Consider the following 18,128-nt stretch of genomic DNA (forward strand, 5'->3'; position numbering starts at 1 on the left):
CCCACAAAGTTGCTTGTCTTTAACAACTATGCCACAATTGCTTCTTTAAGCAGCAAAGTTTTCAAGAGCACTAACTTCTTATTGAGAGCTGTGTATCAGTCTTTTCCAGCAAGGAAAGCTGCCTGTCAGAACCAAACATGCCACTGTGTGTCCCAGTATAAGTGTAAATGGCGAAGGCTGGTTTCCCACACTGACATTTACTGGTGTCACAGGAACTTTCCTGTCCAACCACCAAGGAGGCACTCCGGTAGTCACACTCCTACTATCACACTCCTCACTGATGGGACTGAAACCCCTACACAGTGGGTGGCTCCAGTGACCAATGGGTGCACTTGACTCTCTGAACACCCCACACTCACACCATCAGACAAGGTCTCCTTACCACATTAACCCTGGTTTCCCATAGTGCACTCTCAAATCTCTGGTTCCTTTAATTTAATCATTGTGCATAACACAAAACCAGCTTGAGCTGGTGCCTCTGGTGAGGGAGCCTGAGCAAAGGAATTACTGTGCTTTCATAGCCTCAGTCTGTGCTGCCAAAAGTCTGGGGTCTTCCAACTGAGTCCTTGACTCCTGCTGTGCCCCAGTGTCCGATCACTTGGTCAGTGCCACAGGTGCCTGTGCCCTCTGCTGTGCAAAGGGTCAGCACCTGGTCACAGCCCCTTCCTTGTCCGGGGCTCCCAGCATTCCTCCCAGGCGGGGCACAACCTGCAGCTCCCACTGCAGCTGCCCACTCAGTGCCTGCTCCAATGTATCCCTCAGCACTGATAACTGACCATCTCAAAGGTGTGCTAAGAACAAAAAGTGCAGGGCTCTGAAAGCAAACTCACTGTGGAATAATGGTGAAGGCAAACCAAGATGAAGTTGTGGACACTATTGCCTTTCTGATGATAGAGATTGGCAGAGGGACCTTCCCTGAGCAGAGTTTGCATTTAGGGCGTGACAGCACATCAGGAGGGGAAGATAAGCTGCGCTACTGGTAGTGAGAGGACAACTCGGGCTCCGACACTGCATGAAAAGGTCACACCTCAAAAAGGGCCTGGAAGAGACAGATGCGTGTGAGGCTCCAAAGAGGAACCAAGCCCAAGGAAGGCCAGGATGCAGGACAGAGTAACAAAACAAAACATCAACACTGTCCTTAACAATAAAGAAAAAAACTCATAACCCTTCACTCAACAACACTGAGCTAATTTCCAAGTGTGAGGAGATTGATGACAGATAACCATGATTTTCATCTAGACAAGAGACAGATCTGCAGAATTCCCTACCCTAGGAAGGCAACTCAGCTCCTGCTTTGAAGTCTTGCCCTAAGAAAAGAAAAGGAGACCAGAAACCTCTCTCCTGAGGCTCCTAAAAAAATTTGGATGAGGAACAAGAACATTTTTCTAAATATATTGAATCAACAGTTAAAATTAGAAGAACTACCAGAAGACAATCAGAGTCAAGGAAAGGCAATAGCATAAGAAAAGGGACAGATTGTACTATGTGATAGTGACAGCACACAGACAGTGAAGATGGGATAGTATTCCTAAACAGAAGCATCACCTGGAAATACATTATAACCTCCTTGTATACATGCAAATCCAACGAAGAGGTAGGAGTGAGACTGAAAAGAGGGCATACATAAAGACCATGTGTACTGAGTGACAAAAAATGATGCAAAGTGAACTTAGAACATCCCTGAATACTTAAGAAGAAAGGCAACTCATTGCTCAGCAGCTGCAAAATGCAGAACTGGACCCTGTTAGAAAAAAAACAATTTCAACAAGACAAGCCAAAACAGAGCTTCGATTTCATAGCATCACCAGCCTGGGATATAATCAGCTGATTTTTATCTACCCTATATGCCCTATAAGCCATGGGGCAGTCACAGCAACATCCTTCAGACAGTCCAGGAGCTCTCACTACTCACGGTATTTTGGAGACCCCTGCTAACATACTGGTCTAATTTAACCACAGGACACAAGCCTCTTCAAATGTCATGCTCCAGGTCCACTTGAAGAGTTTTTGTCATTACTTTAGAGTTGAGAGGTTTCTCTTTTTACAGAGGACTCTGTATTTGCCCTTTTCCCCTACCTCTGGTCACATGGCCTCCACTAGGTAAGCCTCAAAGAGAGTTAAGTGGGGGCAGAAGATATGGCTCAGGAATGACAGACATGCACAAGCAATGGTTATTTATTTGAAGTTGGAAATTTCCCATCATCACTACCAGAGACCTAGAAAATAATAATTTCAAGTGAGAAATAACAGCTTTTATAACCACTTACTTAAAGTACTATTTTCTCCCATTCAAACTGAGCTCTTTGATGTGCTTTATACAGCAACAATAAAAATTTATCCAGAAGATAAAGTTACTCAGTGGTTGCTGCATGGATTAGACTGCTGATGCTTTCTGTAAGCAAATCAAAACCAGAAAAAGAAGTATAATTTGCATTTTGTCAACAGGAAATGTGCTGTTAGGCAGATATACGGCAGGGATTATACTGAAGGGAGGGTCTCACTCTTTTCACTGGAGTTCAGTTTCACCTTATGTCTTTCACTTATTGTGCCAGAAGCCATAGCCAAGAGCAATGATGTTGTTTCCTGTAGAGGAATGTACACAGTGCCTCCACACAACAGGACATTAACATGGGCAGCACAGTGGGGCTGTGCAATCTTCCTGCAAGGCACTGCTGACCAATTCTTTCCAGCCAATACTGCCACAGCAAGACACAGTTCCACACACCATGAACCCCAAACTGCTTTTGAGCTAGCAGTAAAATCAGGGGGTTCACTGCAATACAGGTAATCTTGGAGTTTGGCTCTTTCAACAGCTGCTGTATTTAACAGCACAGCAAAGAGTGAAGAACACTGGAATGAAAGCAGACAGAGAAAGATTTAGCAAAAAGCAGAAAAGCTTTTCACAAGAGTGTGAGAAAAATGAACTTCCCCTAGGAGCAGTGGATGCAACTGTAGACAAGTGACTCCGGAAAGGCCCACAAAACAAAAAGACCAAGATTCAGTGTGCATAGTGCACTAACTTTATTCCTTTCCCCACTTTTTGCTTCCTGACAGTTCTGTTTCCTTTATTTCCTAAAAGCCTCTGAAAAATTTCTCAAAAAAAAAAAAGGGGGGCATCTGCTTTTTAGATACATATCCTGATCCCAAAAGAAAAAATATCCTATCTACCCTACTCAAACTGCCTATGACACAAAAAGCCTCAGAAGAAAACTTCCCAGTAGGCTCTAGTTAAGAAAGACTACATATTTCAGCCCCTAATCCAAATATTTTGGGTGTCTCACTTGAACCCTTTTGCAGCTTCCAAACCTGGATGTGTTCCATTCAGATGAGTCAATCCCAGGCACAAACTCAGCTAACAAAAATGAATACATTTCCAGTTAACTACAAAACCATTCTTGCCTTTTAAGGCTTCATTCAACATTTTTTTTCTAACAGGTACTCTCCACTGAGCCAAATCAAAACTCAGGAGATCTCTAAAACCCAATGCTATAATGCCACATATCATTTTCCTGGCTAAACAAACAGAAAGGTCCACATTCCTTCTGGCACCCATCATTTTTCTGTGTGCTACAAAGTGTACATTCTGTAGAAGCCGGGGCAAAGACATGTCCAGGCAGAGTGCGCCCAACTGGCAAACGCTGAGAGCTGCAGGGAAAACCCGTGAGCTGGGGAATCACCTACAGAGCTGCACACACTAGGATCAGAAGAACCACACAAGATCTCAGGAACCTCATGAAAATTTTCAACTACACAAAAATCTTAATATCTCAGTAAACCAGAGAACTCAAAATGCATAGACAAAAGACATGGAATCTACATAGTAATAAATTTTTGATTCGCAAAATGCACAGGACTTGGTTCCCAGGCAGGACACATTTGTTTCTACACAAAATCCAAGCTGGAACTTAGCGTGCACTAAGCTCATAAATTTGCCAATCTTTTCTTCAAGCTTCTTGGAAAACAAGCATTATTGCTGCAGTGGCACCTGAGGCTGGCCAGAACAGAGGTTCTTCAGCACCTTGCTCGACACAATAACAAACAGCAGTTTCAGCATACTGCCATGAGGGTTAATTTTAATTTTGACTCTTGTTGGCTTGGTTGGCTATTTCCATAAATACCAACCCAGCAGATATAATTGCAAAGCAGGTATATTTGGTTCCAGTCCCTCTGCCAATTTAGTGGCAACTAATGTTTGAAAATTGCAGGGTGTAAATTTAGCATAGTGGGTCTCACATCATGTTTTTACTGCTGGAGACTGTATTTGATTAATGAGAATTAAAAGAAAGATACCAGACTTTATGAAAGCTTTTCTGGTTTTTCCCCAAATCTCTGGAAAGAAAGAAGTAAGAAAAATCAAACTGTATTGACTTGATAGGGATGAAAACAGTGCAGCTCAAAACTGTGCATTTCTGAGTTTCAGCAATCATTCTTTTCAAGTTGATGAGCAGAGAATTGCTAGTGCCAAGCAATGCCAAGACTTCTGCCAAGCAGCTATCAAATCTTGGTAAGAAAAAACAAGCAGTAGGATATGCCTTTGGAATACAAGGACAACCTGAACATATTTTCTCTGTAACAACAATATTCAATTTTCTTTCACAGCCCCAAGAAATCAGCGATTGGCTAGCTCTAATTGTGGCTTTCCCAGCACTACTCACATACACATTTACACCTTCCTGTCCTTCTCACTCATTACAAGAAGTTCAAAAGACAATGAAAACTGTACACAATAGGTATTTTTAAGGACACTTTGTTAAGTAATACACAGTGCCAGACTGACACCCACTGCCATCAAGAGACCACCAGTGTAATGCATACAGACACTAGCCGAGGTTTCTCCTACTTAACAGAAAAGTGCAACAAAAGCAAAGCAGCCCCCAGCCTTTGCATTTCCAAGAGTCAGCGTGGCAGTGCATCACTGCTGTTATGACAACTCTGATTCTTCCTTGGCAGAACAATGTCTCAGCCCACTCACAGTCTTTACTTGCTTCTGCTCATTTGGAGTTGGATTTTCTAACCAAATACCTAAGCAGACTTACTCCAGACTTACTGAAATTTTCAGTCCTTCAGCACCAGCGCCTCTGTCACACATGCCCTCTCTTTAAACACAGGCCTATATTTAAAAGAACAGGAATCTTGCCAAACATTGAAAACTCAGTTTTCTCCTAGGGAAACCTGAACTGAAGACATTTGGGAGCGATAAAGTTCTTAAAAAGGCACCTGAGATTCTTCAGACTAATCTCTCTAATTTTGACTGCAGTAATTTTCTTAAAAGTCAAGGTGACAGATTCTGCTCAGATCTTCTTTTGAAGGGTCACAGTCACAGCTGCCACCTCCACTGCTGGAAAGCCCAGTAAACTCCAACCACCCATACAGAGAGGCTTTGCCTATTCTCTGAAGCTACTCCATTAGCATCAGAAAAACAGGCTTCACAGGTGAAGTGCAAAGCTCTGAGGTAACAGACTCTGCTATAACTGGAAAATTAGTTAAACACTTCAGAAAGGTTTCACATACTTTGCATCAGACAAGATGTAAAGCAAATGAAAAAAAATTATTAAAGAGAGTGAAGACTTTCTTCCTACAAGACAAGTAGGAGGGGGCTTGCATTTAACACAATTATCTTCCCTAAATTTTCTCTTCAGTTCTATTTCCCAATACTGGCAATTTACTGAAGTATGTGGAGATCAGCACCTAAGCAAAAAAAGTCACTCTCACAAAAGCAAAAAATATTTGGCCAAGAAGACAAATCCTGTGCTTATGTCATAAAGACCATGAACTTGGGACCACTTTCAATATTCTTTTTATTACACACAAAAAAAGTCACTATCTTTCAAGATGCTTCCAAAAAAGGATGCTTTCATTGTTATTTTCACTAATGCTCAATTTAACAGGCCAGCTGTGCCATCCTGTTGGCAGGAGACATTACACAACACAAAAAGACAGTAAGCCATACTGTCTAGGACACAGGATAAGCAACATGATGAGAATGGTGATGTCATTGGCTAACCTGTGAACTCATATATTATACAAGACATCAGGCTGCTCTGTTTTCAGAGACCCCCAAGCAAGCACCTTGCAGCCTGGATCATTCCAGACACGCCTTTGTTCATCAGTCTGTACGAGAATGCTCATCATTCTGCACTGCACCAGAACCTAAACTCCTTGAGTTTAAGGACCCAGAAGAGCTGAGATTTGTGAATGACACCGACAACTCAGTCACATTCTCCTCAAGTCTGGAAGAAAGCCTGTCTGCATCTCATACTGCTCCATGTGGAATGAGACTCCTGTGACCCTGGTGACCAACCCAAACAAAAGAGGATGCTGAGAGTCAGGAGAGGCTTCCTTCAGACTACCTCATTCATAATTTAACTGTTAACAGCCATGTAACTGGAGTGGCTGCAGGAAAAATTAACTATATAGTTCTCTGTTGCGTTGAAAGCACTTCAATTGTGTTTGCTTTCTACTCAAGCAACAGGGCTTCACTTTATTTCAAGGGTTAGTCCCTTTGGGGGAAAAAAAAGGGATGAAGCTCAGCTAATAAATAGAACTAACTTAACTTCATTTTTAATCACTCAAGAAAGGCTAAATATGATTACTATAGTCTTTCACGTTCTCCTCCTCTCCTAGGCAACTAATTTTCACATATTCAATCACAATATAACATAGGAAATATTTATGCACTTGTTGCTTTGCAACAAGTTTTGTGTATGGGTATTTCTGATTGAGGGGGTTAACACAAAAATAGCATTCCTTTTGGCCATATACACTGACCCATATTCTGTGAACAATCTCAAAGTATAAAGGGAAAACTAACATAGAAAATATAATGGAGTGCTAAGATTAACCCAGGAACAAGAAACTTTGTTCAAGCTGTGTCATAGATCATATTGTTGTGTTTCACTAGGGCTGTGTTTTCTCCAGATTTTTCACTAAATAAATTTAGAATACACTATGTATTGACTGCATTACAGCTGATGACTGCACACACAAACTTAACTGAAGCGTTACCTCCATCAAACAACACCCATTTATTCCATGTGTGAACTCAAGACAGGGTCATGTGAAAAAGCCTATAATACAACACCCCTAACAAAGACATCCTTAGGATGAGGATACAAGTTCCTTTCACCTTATTTGATCACCAAGTTCATTCATATGATCAGAAATGGTACAGAGTATCCTTCAGCAGTCTGGAAGCTTCATCCAAAAAGCAGGAAGACGTTCTCAGAGACAGCCATCACAAGGTAACTCTACAGGGTCATCACTGCCATCATTTGGGTGGCCATTATGAATTTTTCAGTGTATTGCAGATCACCCCCTACCTGGCTGACATTCTCCATCGCACTCAGACACAACAGACCGTCAATCACAGCCACTGCCAGAGAAGGGCGGTGACACAACTTTCCCAGTATGTCCACATACCTTCTGTGTTTCAGAAGCATCTTGGCAGCAAGCACACACTGACAGAGATGCTTTGTGATCAAACATTTACTTAGCACTGAAAAAATCTGTACGGCAAGACCAAAACCACAGAAAAACTTTAAATGTATGGCAGAAAAAGTTTCCTTCCCCTATGTATTCCCAAACCAAAAGCACAAAATTCATTGTGCCACTGGAAACCGGAAACTAATTACTCCTTCCCCAAGTCTTAATTCTTCCTTCTGCTGCACCTTTATATCAGAGCTTCTCCACTGAAGATGTTCAAATCTCACTTGAGAAAAGCACTGATTCAAGGATTACTCTTGCTTGTGGAAAGTGATGTTTTAAGCCATTGTACAGACTTGAAAATTACTCTTTTCCCTTTCTCAATTTGCTGCCTAGAAAGGTTGACAATAAATATTCCTGTTAATAAACGGAAGAACAGATTTAGGAACATGAGGCAGGTACATTGTTGTGCAAAATATCCTAGCTGCAACACATTAAAGTCAAAACTCTCAGTTTGACAACTCGTCCATGGAAAACTATTTACTCAAAGCAGCAGCATCATTTGTGTCCTCTTTCCCTGCAGACAAGAGTGACTACAGACCTAACAAAGTTCAGCAAGCTGAAAAGATTAACTTTTTCATTTTAACAAAATATCATCGTGTGAAATTTCATTTTGAAACCAACACTCTTTAAAGGAAGCTTGGTAAACAGAAACTGAAGCAAGACTGCAGTAGGTCTCTAAGGAATCCCACAAAGCAGCTAATTGACACGGATATTCTTTCCAGACTGGTCTCTTTAATGAAGTTTAAAGACATCAGAACACATTAAAACAAAACCAACAAAGGGTGCTTGGGCACTGGAAGAGGCTCCCCAGGGAAGTGGTCACAGTTCCAAGCCTGACAGAGCTCAAGAAGCATCTGAACAATGCTCTCAGGCATAGGGTGTGATTCTTGGGGGTGTCCTGTGCAGGGCCAATGCCTGGACTTGACGATGCCTGTGGGTTCCTTTCAAATCAGGATATTCTGTCATCTCTGAGAACTGAGATGTCAATTCATTTTTATTCCCACAGCAGTAGAAGGCAGAAAGTTAATGCACTCAAACAAAACCATTAAGGTTATTTTAAAGAATTGTGATGCAAATTCTCAAGAATGTATAAAAATAGTAACAAAATCATTCTTCATGTGTGTTTAAGATAGAACTGAATCAATCTGGAAGCTATGTATGTTAATACAAAAAAAAAAACCACACAAATAACCCACCCCAAAAAACAAAACATGTATTTTCCTTTAATGCCTCCTTGCAAACCAGACTCAGATGAAAGACATGCTCCAACAGACTGAGCACTGGTTTTTAGGATGCAGCACAGGGTTTGAAAACATTTGGCACTGCCAAACCCTGCACAAGTGTTAAACAGTTCAGATTCTGCAAGGTGAGGCAATGTCCCAAATTTTAAGAAAGTGATCAGAAAACATATGAATAAAGTCCAGTTGTAGCTATTTATCTTTGGACCTTCATCCAGAAAAGTAGATGAAAAACCCTTGCAGTGTCCCAGGGGATAAGCTACATTGATATGTAGAAATGAGAGATGGAGAAGAAGTATTCATTTATCTGAGAGTGTGATACTGCCCTGCCTCCTCATCTATATTTTAGTTCACATCTTACACAGAACAGAGACTACCCTATGCTAATAAAAATAAGCACCACATATTTTTCAGGACATCTATTTTAAAGTTCCCCTCTCTAGCATCCAAAAAGAAATCTGCCAATGCTTCACCCTAGGAGACTGGAGACACTAATTTCTTGCTAGCAGGACGCACTGGAATTTGCACAACTCCAAATCCTCATCTGTGAATCCTCACATAAAAAAGCAAAACATATACAACTGTTATCCACTCCCAACTTACATATTCTGATTATAATGAAAAACTATCAGAAATAACTCACGTACGATTCAAAGTGGGGATCTAAAAGGGACAACTGAAACAGCCTTCTCACACAAGCTTAGAGACAAGCAAGCACTTTGAGCATCAGCAAGAGGAAAAGACAGCAGTCTAGAAATAGCCTACTTGAACAAAGAAAAGAAGCAAAAGTAACAAACAGTGTGTGTCACACACGCAAGGCTGAGTGCTCCAAGTTCAGTCTGAGTTTCAGCCCTTCCTAGACCTGCTGCTTTGCTGATGCAAAAAGAAATCCACCATCTCACCTGATGCTGTTTGTTCCATTCTTTTCATAAGCTACTACAATTTTATTGGGGCTTGAGGGCAAAGCATTCATGGAGGAGAAGGGAAAAGGCATGTGCACAACAACCGCATAAAACATTGGGAAAAGCAGAGAAGTGGAACTGACACTGGCAACTACCACTTCCTAGCATCTTACTTAGCAAATCAATCAGAAATAAGCTCCAGCAATTAAGTGATAATGAATTATTGATGACACTCACTTTGGGGAACCGAGCACTTACCAGCATTTATGAAACTGAAGAAACTGAGGTGGGTAAGTGCTATCCCTATTTTGCAGATGGCACAAAGCCAGGCAGACAGCAAACAATTCTGCGACATTGCGTCTTGCCGAGGATCGCTTATCTCCAGCATGTTATCTCAGTTCTGTTTGCACATGGTCACACATTACCTTGATTTGTAACACACTCCTGCTTCAGAGAGGCACAGTGAATGCTCCAGGTACAGAATTAATAATTTCAGTAACCACATCCTACTACCATTTCAGAGGTGGGGAGAAAAAGGCTGCTCAAAATAAAGGGCAGCAATATTGAAGCCAGGGAAAAAACACTTTAAAATGTGATCTACAACATATGTTCAGTGGCAGAATTTGCCCTTGAGAAACCAAAGAAGGTATTCAAGCTCTACTATTTCAAGATACTTTAAGTCTGTGCTTAACATGTGTTTAAGTCAGCCAACTTATTTTGCCAATGCAAATATATTCAACTAGAAACTCTGAAAAAAGCCAAGAATTCAGTCTCAGATTTAAAACATTCTTGCCAGCCACTCAAAGCTGTCAGTAATGCCATACAGGAACATTTCCTATCACTAACACATAAAAGTGATCTAGGAAAGAGAACTCACTCTACTCCTACCATACTTCACAACTGAGCTTTCCAACTGATGCCATTATCTATTTATACCATTAAAAACCAAACAGACAAAGGAGGATGTGAGCATTCACTGTACATTATCTATCCTGCCCCTTCACAATTTTTCATCAGACTTAGCAAGTAGACATGCTATTGTCTACATGCACTTAAAGGTAAGTCTCTCACACTGTACAGCTTTCACCCTCAAGAGCAGCTGCCAGAGCTGAGGCAGACACAGATGCAGCTTTACAAATTAGCGTCCCTACGTCATCCAGCTGGTGTGAAGCACCACGATGTCCCTTCAAACACCACAATGGTTACACCCATGTGAGTGTGCTGACTTGTAGTCAGCTCTCTGACGGGAATGCTGGTGACATAAGCTTCAGGGGGCAGAAGATGACTGTCAGTACCTGCCATGTAGTCCAGCCTTGCAGACCAGATGTCTTTCAGGGAAGGGCAGCTTTCTGTGTGGAATTTGAGATGACTGGAGATAGGGTTCAGCCCTGCCACAGATGTCTTACATGATCATATTATTCTGCTTTCCTTGGCTTCAGTTTTCCTTATCTGTTAATGACTATGAATGCTCTCCTATCCCATGGGAATACTGCCAGCATCCATAATTTATGTTTCCACCCTGCTTGGATGCTGAGAAGATGAGTACCTGGAGATATATACTGATCAGTTGTCTGCCAAATATATAAACTGTTTTTAAAGAAATATCATTAAAAATGCAAACTATTAATATTAAAGCCCATCTGTGCATCATATAATCATTAAGGAGGGAAAAGGCCTCAATCACTGAGTCTAAGCATTAACCCAGCACTGACAAGTTCACTACTACAGCATATCTCTAAGGACCACATCCTACATGTTTTTTGAACACTTCTAGGGATAGCAATTTCACCATTTGCTGGGCAATCTGTTCCAATGCTTGATCACCCCCTCAGTGAAGAATTTTTTCCTTATTCCCAATATAAACTTGCCCTGGCACAACTTCAGGCCATTTCCTCTTGTCCTTTTGCTTGTTACTCTGTGTACCTCAGCTCACTACAATGTTCTTTCAGGGTGTTGTAGAGAGCAGTAAGGTTTCCCCCCAGAAAAGCCTCCTTTTCTGCAGGTTAAACTACCCCAGCTCCTTCAGCTGCTTCTCACAGGACTTGTGCTCCAGACCCTTCACTAGCTCCAGTGCTCTATTCTGGACTCATTCCACTACCTCAACATCTTTCTTGCAGTGAGGGGCCCAAAACTGAACACAGGATTCAAGGTGCGGCCTCACCTGTGCAGAGTACAGGGGACAATCACTGCTCTGGTCCTGCAGGCCACACTGACTCAGGCCAGGATGCCATTGGCTTCTCATGTTCAGCTGCAGTCAACCAGCACCCCCAGGTCCTTTTCCACAGGACATCTTTCCAGCCACTTTCCCCCAAGCCTACAGTATTGCATGGGGTTGCTGTGATCCAAGTGCCTGAGGACTCAGCACCTTGCCTTGCTGAACTTCACACAATTGGCTTTGTCCCATTGATCCAGCCTGCCCAGATCCCTCTGCAGATCCTTCCTACCCTCCAGCAGATCAACACTGCCACCCAGCCTGGTATTGTCTGCAAACTCCATTTATTCCTCAACAGTAAACAGGCATTTTTATATTTTCATAATCAAAAATCTTTGAGTTATGCAGGTATGCAGCTGATACACAGTTCCTGGATTCTACTAAAATAGGAAGGACCACTCTGTAACAGATGAGCAGGAAGGAGTTTGGGAAATTGCAGCTCCAACTACCAACTAGATTCAGTTCACATAGTAACTCTCTAGAGATAAGTGATCCCCTAGACCTAAGAAACTCAAACCATTTTAGATACAGAAATTAACTGCCCTCTTATTTACACTTACAGGTCCAACAAGAACACCTAGTATGGTTCAATTTCTGTTTTCCTTTTGCACATACCCTTTACTTTGTTTAATGCTGGGATGTGATTAGTGGGAAAAGGGAACAACTTGGGAAGCTTGTTTGAAAATAGAGTATAAATCTGTATGTTTCAAAGTATCCAAAAATCATTCTGCCCTGGAAATATACCATGACTAGCTCTTGGTACAGCTGCTTACACCTAGGGTTTAATTTTGACAGTTAAGATCACTCAAATGGTTCTCTAACCAAAACATTTACTACAGCATTTCAGTAATACATTTTTTCCAACACAACAGGCCAACACAGTCCTTCTAAACTAAAACAAACAATGCTGGAACAGTAACTAAATCTGTGCTAAGTTAGTTTTCTTACAGGAATTTGCAAAGTAGCTTGGAAGGCTTGTGTTTGCAAACACCCAACATATTCCATCTTCAAGGGCCAGACTGGCAAAGGTGCAAAGATCATTCTATTTCCTCAATGCCACTGCTCATTTGAGACATCCCATATCAGACATGCTTCCTTTACAAACTGGAGATAACCACCTGATATTTTAGAAGTCTAAATCATGCACTCTTTGCTAGGTTTAAAACTGGCTGGATAGCCAGGTCTACTGGGGAATGTACATCCAGCTGGTGGCCACTCATAAGTGGTGTTCTGCAGAGCTGAGTGTTGGGTCCAGTCCTGTTTAATACCTCTATCAATGAGGCATTAAACTGACTGAGAGGACCAAGTGTCCTGTCAGCCAGTGTGCAGACAGTGCTAAGTTGGGCAGGAGTGCTGACCAGCTGGGCAGGCTGGATCAATGTGCCAAAGCCAGCTGTATGAGGCTCAACAAGGTGAAGTATGGGTCCTGAGGGAGCTGGGGGTGTTCAGCCTGGAGAAAAGGAGGCTCGGGGGACCTCATCACTGTCTACAAATGCCCGAAAAGAGGTTGTAGCCAAGTGGGGTTTGGCCTCTTCTCCCAGGCAACCAGCAACAGGACAAGAGGACAGCCTCAAACTGCACCAGGGGAGGTTGATGCTGGACATTAGGAAGAATTTTTTCACTGAAGGGGTGAGCACTGGAACTCACCTGGATGCACAGGGAGATGGTGACATCACCACCCCTGGAAGTATTCAAGAAGCAACTGGACATGACACTTAGTGCTACGGTTTAGTTGACATGTTGGTGTTCAGTCAAAGGCTGGAGCCAGTCTTGAAAGGCTTTCCCAACCTTGGTGAGTCTATGACTGTATGTGGGCTTAATTTTAACAGGATCTAATGGGCCTTACAGAGGTCTTTCAATACAGGCCCAAAGGAAGTTACACTGATTGCTTCTCCAACTGGAAAGTTTGCTCACAATAGAAATCTGCCTCATTTTGCAACTACTGATGAGGAAACAAAAGTACCAACACTGCAGGGAAAAACCAGCTAAACTGTGGCTGAGCAGTTTCCCCATGAGACTACTCACAAGGAGCAGTGGCAGTCAGCAGGTCAGCAACTCTGGATTCAACCTCAGTTAGGACATGAATATCCTGCCAATGATCAGCACTGGTTCTTGTGTTTCCAGATTTTATTTGACTCAGCTAATTGGCCATTAAGCTCCAATGAGGTGGACATTTATCTACAGATAACACAAGGAAATTGGAAAGTAAGCAGCCTGAGGCTACCCTGAAGACTGTTAACCAAATAGCAAGGCAGAGCTCAATTAAAACAATTCATCAGAAAACCTGTATAGTCCATTGGCAGATTTTCAAGGATCCCATTAGAAATTTTAAGGATATTCAATCTGATTAGATGCTGAAGTCTATCTCATGTAGAAACCATTAATAAGTAAAGAGCCTTTAACTTTGAAAGCCTGAACATTACCAAAGCCACAGCAGGAAGAGACACCTGGGCCTTTCCTGTGTAACTAACACGCACAATTTTGCATAAGAATGGCAAACCCTTTCTGTACTCTATTGAAAAACTTGAGACTGATGAAAAGGTGCAGCTGTGCAAACCAATGTCATCAACTACCCACCACTTTTGGGTGGACTCTGTTGACGTAACTAAGAGACACACACTCTTACATGCTACCTCAAAAAAGAATACATGCAGGACCTCTGAATCAGGAGTATTCCATGAAATGTCTAATATCTCAGTTGTTGAAAAGGGCAGGCATTTCAATCACTTGAAATTGCAGTGCAAATACGAAATTACACTGAAAAACATTTTGTCTCTCATTTTATGAAAATTTGAAGAAGAAAAATGGCTATTGTGCTCTTAACCTTACTGGACATATAATTCAAGTACAAAATAAGGTCACAGCTATTCTGGACTCTTTTTTTGAAAAGAAAGGTTGCAATGAAAAACATTCCAAAAAACATGATACTGACAGTAATCCCTATAAGGGAAAAAATCTGGCAACACTCTACTTCAAACTTGCAATTTAGAAGCTCACATTCCTCATGGAAGATTTTCAGGGTACAACTGGTACTGCCAACTCGTATTGTTTAAAAATCCTCTTAGAAACTCTACTATCAATGTCCTTTTTATCTTCCAAGTACTCTGTTAATGTTCTAGACAGACCACTTTGATCTTTGGACAGAAGCAGATTCTCGATTTGTATACAGCACGTGGAAGCTCCATTTTCAGAGGAGATAAAAAGAATAGGTTCCTGAAATTTAAATACTGCTTGCAGATAACAGAGGGAAGTCCTCCATCTGACTGCAAAAGGACAAATGCTTGTGGTTGGATTAAGAATGTGTAAGCTGAAAAATATCACAGGGATGTACTTTTCTCTCCACACTTGCTGATATTCAAAGCCAGTATATTCACAGGACTGAAAATGCCTAAAAAGAGTATGTAGATCTCACCTTTTAAGACAGGGCTACCAAACACTTCTTAGAGAACATTAATTGAATCGAGTCCTGTTGGAATTCTGATTTATGTCAAGTTTAACATCTAGAACCCTGGTCACACAGGAAAATGAATGATCTGCTCATTTAAAAGTTCACAGTGTTTTGGGTTGGTTTTTTTCACAATTCTACCTGTAAGTCCATTTATGCTCTCATTTCACTCACAACCAGGTACTGAACTTCAGCCATATGGATTGTTTTCCCCCCTCTCCATCTTCTTTTTACCTTTTAAAAAACTTGCTGAAAGGAAAAAGAAGCCTTTTTTGAGTTTGAAAGACAGCAATCACCACAAACACTGATCTTCCTTAGCCAATTCTGAATTATGCCTACTTAGTTCAAGGACTTGGTCTTTTAATAGTGACTGAGCAGTACGTTCTTCCAGACTCCAGGATTTCACAAGTGCAGGCTGCTTTCTACCAGACTGAGCAGATCTTGATTGCAGCATCTATACTGTGCTTTTCCAGTTACACAAACAAGCAAAGATGTTCAGATTTCACATGATGCCAAGGCCTTGAGAAGGCATTTCTTACTGTTGATCAGATCATGGAAGATTTAATTTGGCATCTTCAAGATCACCATCAGAGCCTCAAACTCTTTTGGTGGACAGCCATTCTCCTCAGGACAAAAACCATGCACATCAGGTTCCATATAACCATATATTTAGTTTAGGAGTGTGCAGTTCCACCCAGCTTTTAAGACTTCACAGTTTTGGACCCAGCCACAAGAGCAACTTGTGCCATTGGCAGGAGGCTGGCTAACAGGTTAGGACTTATTTGGCCATTGAAACTCATTGATTGCAGTGTGTTTCCTTTGAAGGTCACACATGCTGACTCTACCAATTTATGAAGAACTGATGCGCTTTGGCAGGTGAAGCAACTCTACATATTTAACACTCTAACTAGTCTATGACTGCACATATTTAACAACGCAGTCACAAATGATTTAGCAATTTATAAATCATGCCCTTCATCACGTCACGTAAATATTACCTATCCTTCATTAATGATTCCTGAGAAACAGCTCATTTGCTTAAGATGCACATTTCACTTATAAATTGTACCGGAAACTAAGACCGAGTCCCAAACAGTCTGCTCTTACTAAACTCCACCTCCCAAACACAGCAGCAAAGTCCTACACAGCCTAAAGCTGAGCCTTAGCACACAGCATAGCTAAGCAATGGACACGGAGGACAGGGAGAAGAAAAGCAAGCCCAGCACTGGTGGGAGAGTGAAGCAGAACACCTGCAATAGATAGAGGCAACAGAAAAATGACAATTCCTAACTGCAAATTCGGCATAGATATAGTAAGTATACATAACAGCATCTTTCTTTTTAAGTATAGAGGCATGGTGAGGAAATCTATGGCTAGCTCTATGCATCATCAATGGGTACACTTTAGTGAGGTTATGAGGCAAGAAGGATAAAGAGAGAAAAGGATATTGAGAGGAGGAAGGAAGTGGCACAAATCATCTATGAAAAGAAGCATGTAAAGACTAAGTCATCAGCATGCTGCTTCACAACAAGAGAACAAGGATGCAAGCAAAGAAAGAGAAAGGAAGGAGTTTAAATCTGACAAGAAAGGGATTCACAATCTGAGAAATAATGGCTATCTTTAGCCGCAGAATTTTAGCTAAGCTTATACATATAGAAGCAGAAACATTTAATTGCCCTTAACATAACTTCTCGCATTGGGAGACAGCAGCAGAATACCAGCCCTGAGACTGAATTAGCAGCCTCAAAACTCAAAATTGCAAGCTCAAGTATTCCCTTCTGTGGCCATGTGTGAGGAATGACTGCATTCCCTGTCAAGCAGCCACTGTTTAGCAGGTTTGACACGGTCCTGACCATGGGTTACCTGTGCAGAGCACCCCAGACAACCAACAGTACTTCAAGTTGTCAGCTCCTGCCCTGCCTTACAAAAGGGAAAGTGCAACTTGACAAATACATGCATTTTCATAAGTACATCAATTTGTGTGTCTCTATCATGCTTCACATCTTTGTACACCTAACACTTCTATGTTTGAGGAATCTTAATGCCTTTACGCTAACAACAAAAAAAGAAAGGGAAAAAACCAGGAACACTTGACTAAAACTTTTCATATCAAGAAAAATCTACTTACCTCACATCAAATCCATACCAGGCAAGGCAGAACATCTCTTAAACGCCAAATCCACTATTTTGAACTGTAAAAACACATGCCTGATATTTGTGGCACATAGCTCTTGACTAAAACTAGGGTAGCACTAACAGCATCAGAGAAAGATAGTAAGAAAGCTGGTGTCAAAAAAATAAAAATAAGACAAAAGAGGAGTGAATACAGTGAGGAAAGAATTAAATCTTGCCCAAAGTCATACCCTGATCAGCAACACAACCTGGAACAGATCTGTTGTCATCTCATTGCAGGGGTTCCATACTGTTGTCTCCTTATCACAAAAGTTCCATACCTTCTTGGTGCTTCTCGTGGGCAGCTCCTCAGAGCACAGCCTCTTTCTTCTTCACAAAGCAACCAACTGACTCCAGTTTCCTTCTCAACGAGGCACCCCACTCTTTTATAGCACTCTTCTTCTCATTGGTTACAGCTGTGCCCTGTTAAAGTCAGGCCTGTTCCTAATCTTAGCTAATCAGCCCAGCTGCAACTCCTTAGGGGTAAGATTACTTTCTACACTACCTTTATTTTCTTCTATTCTATCCCCCTGTATAGATCCTGCAGCACTAAAACGGTGAACAGCTTCGCCCAGAAGAATACAAGTTTTCAGCTGACACATATACACATGGCTGGTGATGGTGTTCTGTCTGGAGCTATAAGCATCATCTGACTCATTAACAATTGAAGTGAT

The 18,128-nt window shown here is 41.6% G+C and overlaps 1 protein-coding gene across 6 annotated transcripts in view; it reads right to left on the reverse strand.

Annotated features, from left to right (window-relative positions):
- The window catches only part of LDLRAD3 (low density lipoprotein receptor class A domain containing 3), a 106,486-nt gene that overhangs the window by 81,563 nt on the left and 6,795 nt on the right, over positions 1 to 18,128 (reverse strand). For 2 of the 6 annotated variants that reach the window (XM_064714808.1, XM_064714807.1), the window contains exon 1: positions 17,646 to 17,763. The exons of 2 other annotated variants lie outside the window; for them this stretch is intronic. In XM_064714808.1, the coding sequence (XP_064570878.1) occupies positions 17,646 to 17,684 (39 nt within the window). In that variant the 5' untranslated portion in view covers positions 17,685 to 17,763. Of the gene's footprint in view, positions 1 to 17,645; positions 17,807 to 18,128 lie in introns of those variants that run through there. 2 more of the 6 variants (XM_064714811.1, XM_064714813.1) reach the window with 2 other exon arrangements.

Source organism: Zonotrichia leucophrys, chromosome 5 (genome assembly GCF_028769735.1).
Source record: "Zonotrichia leucophrys gambelii isolate GWCS_2022_RI chromosome 5, RI_Zleu_2.0, whole genome shotgun sequence".
In the NCBI taxonomy this organism is placed as follows: Eukaryota; Metazoa; Chordata; class Aves; order Passeriformes; family Passerellidae; genus Zonotrichia; species Zonotrichia leucophrys.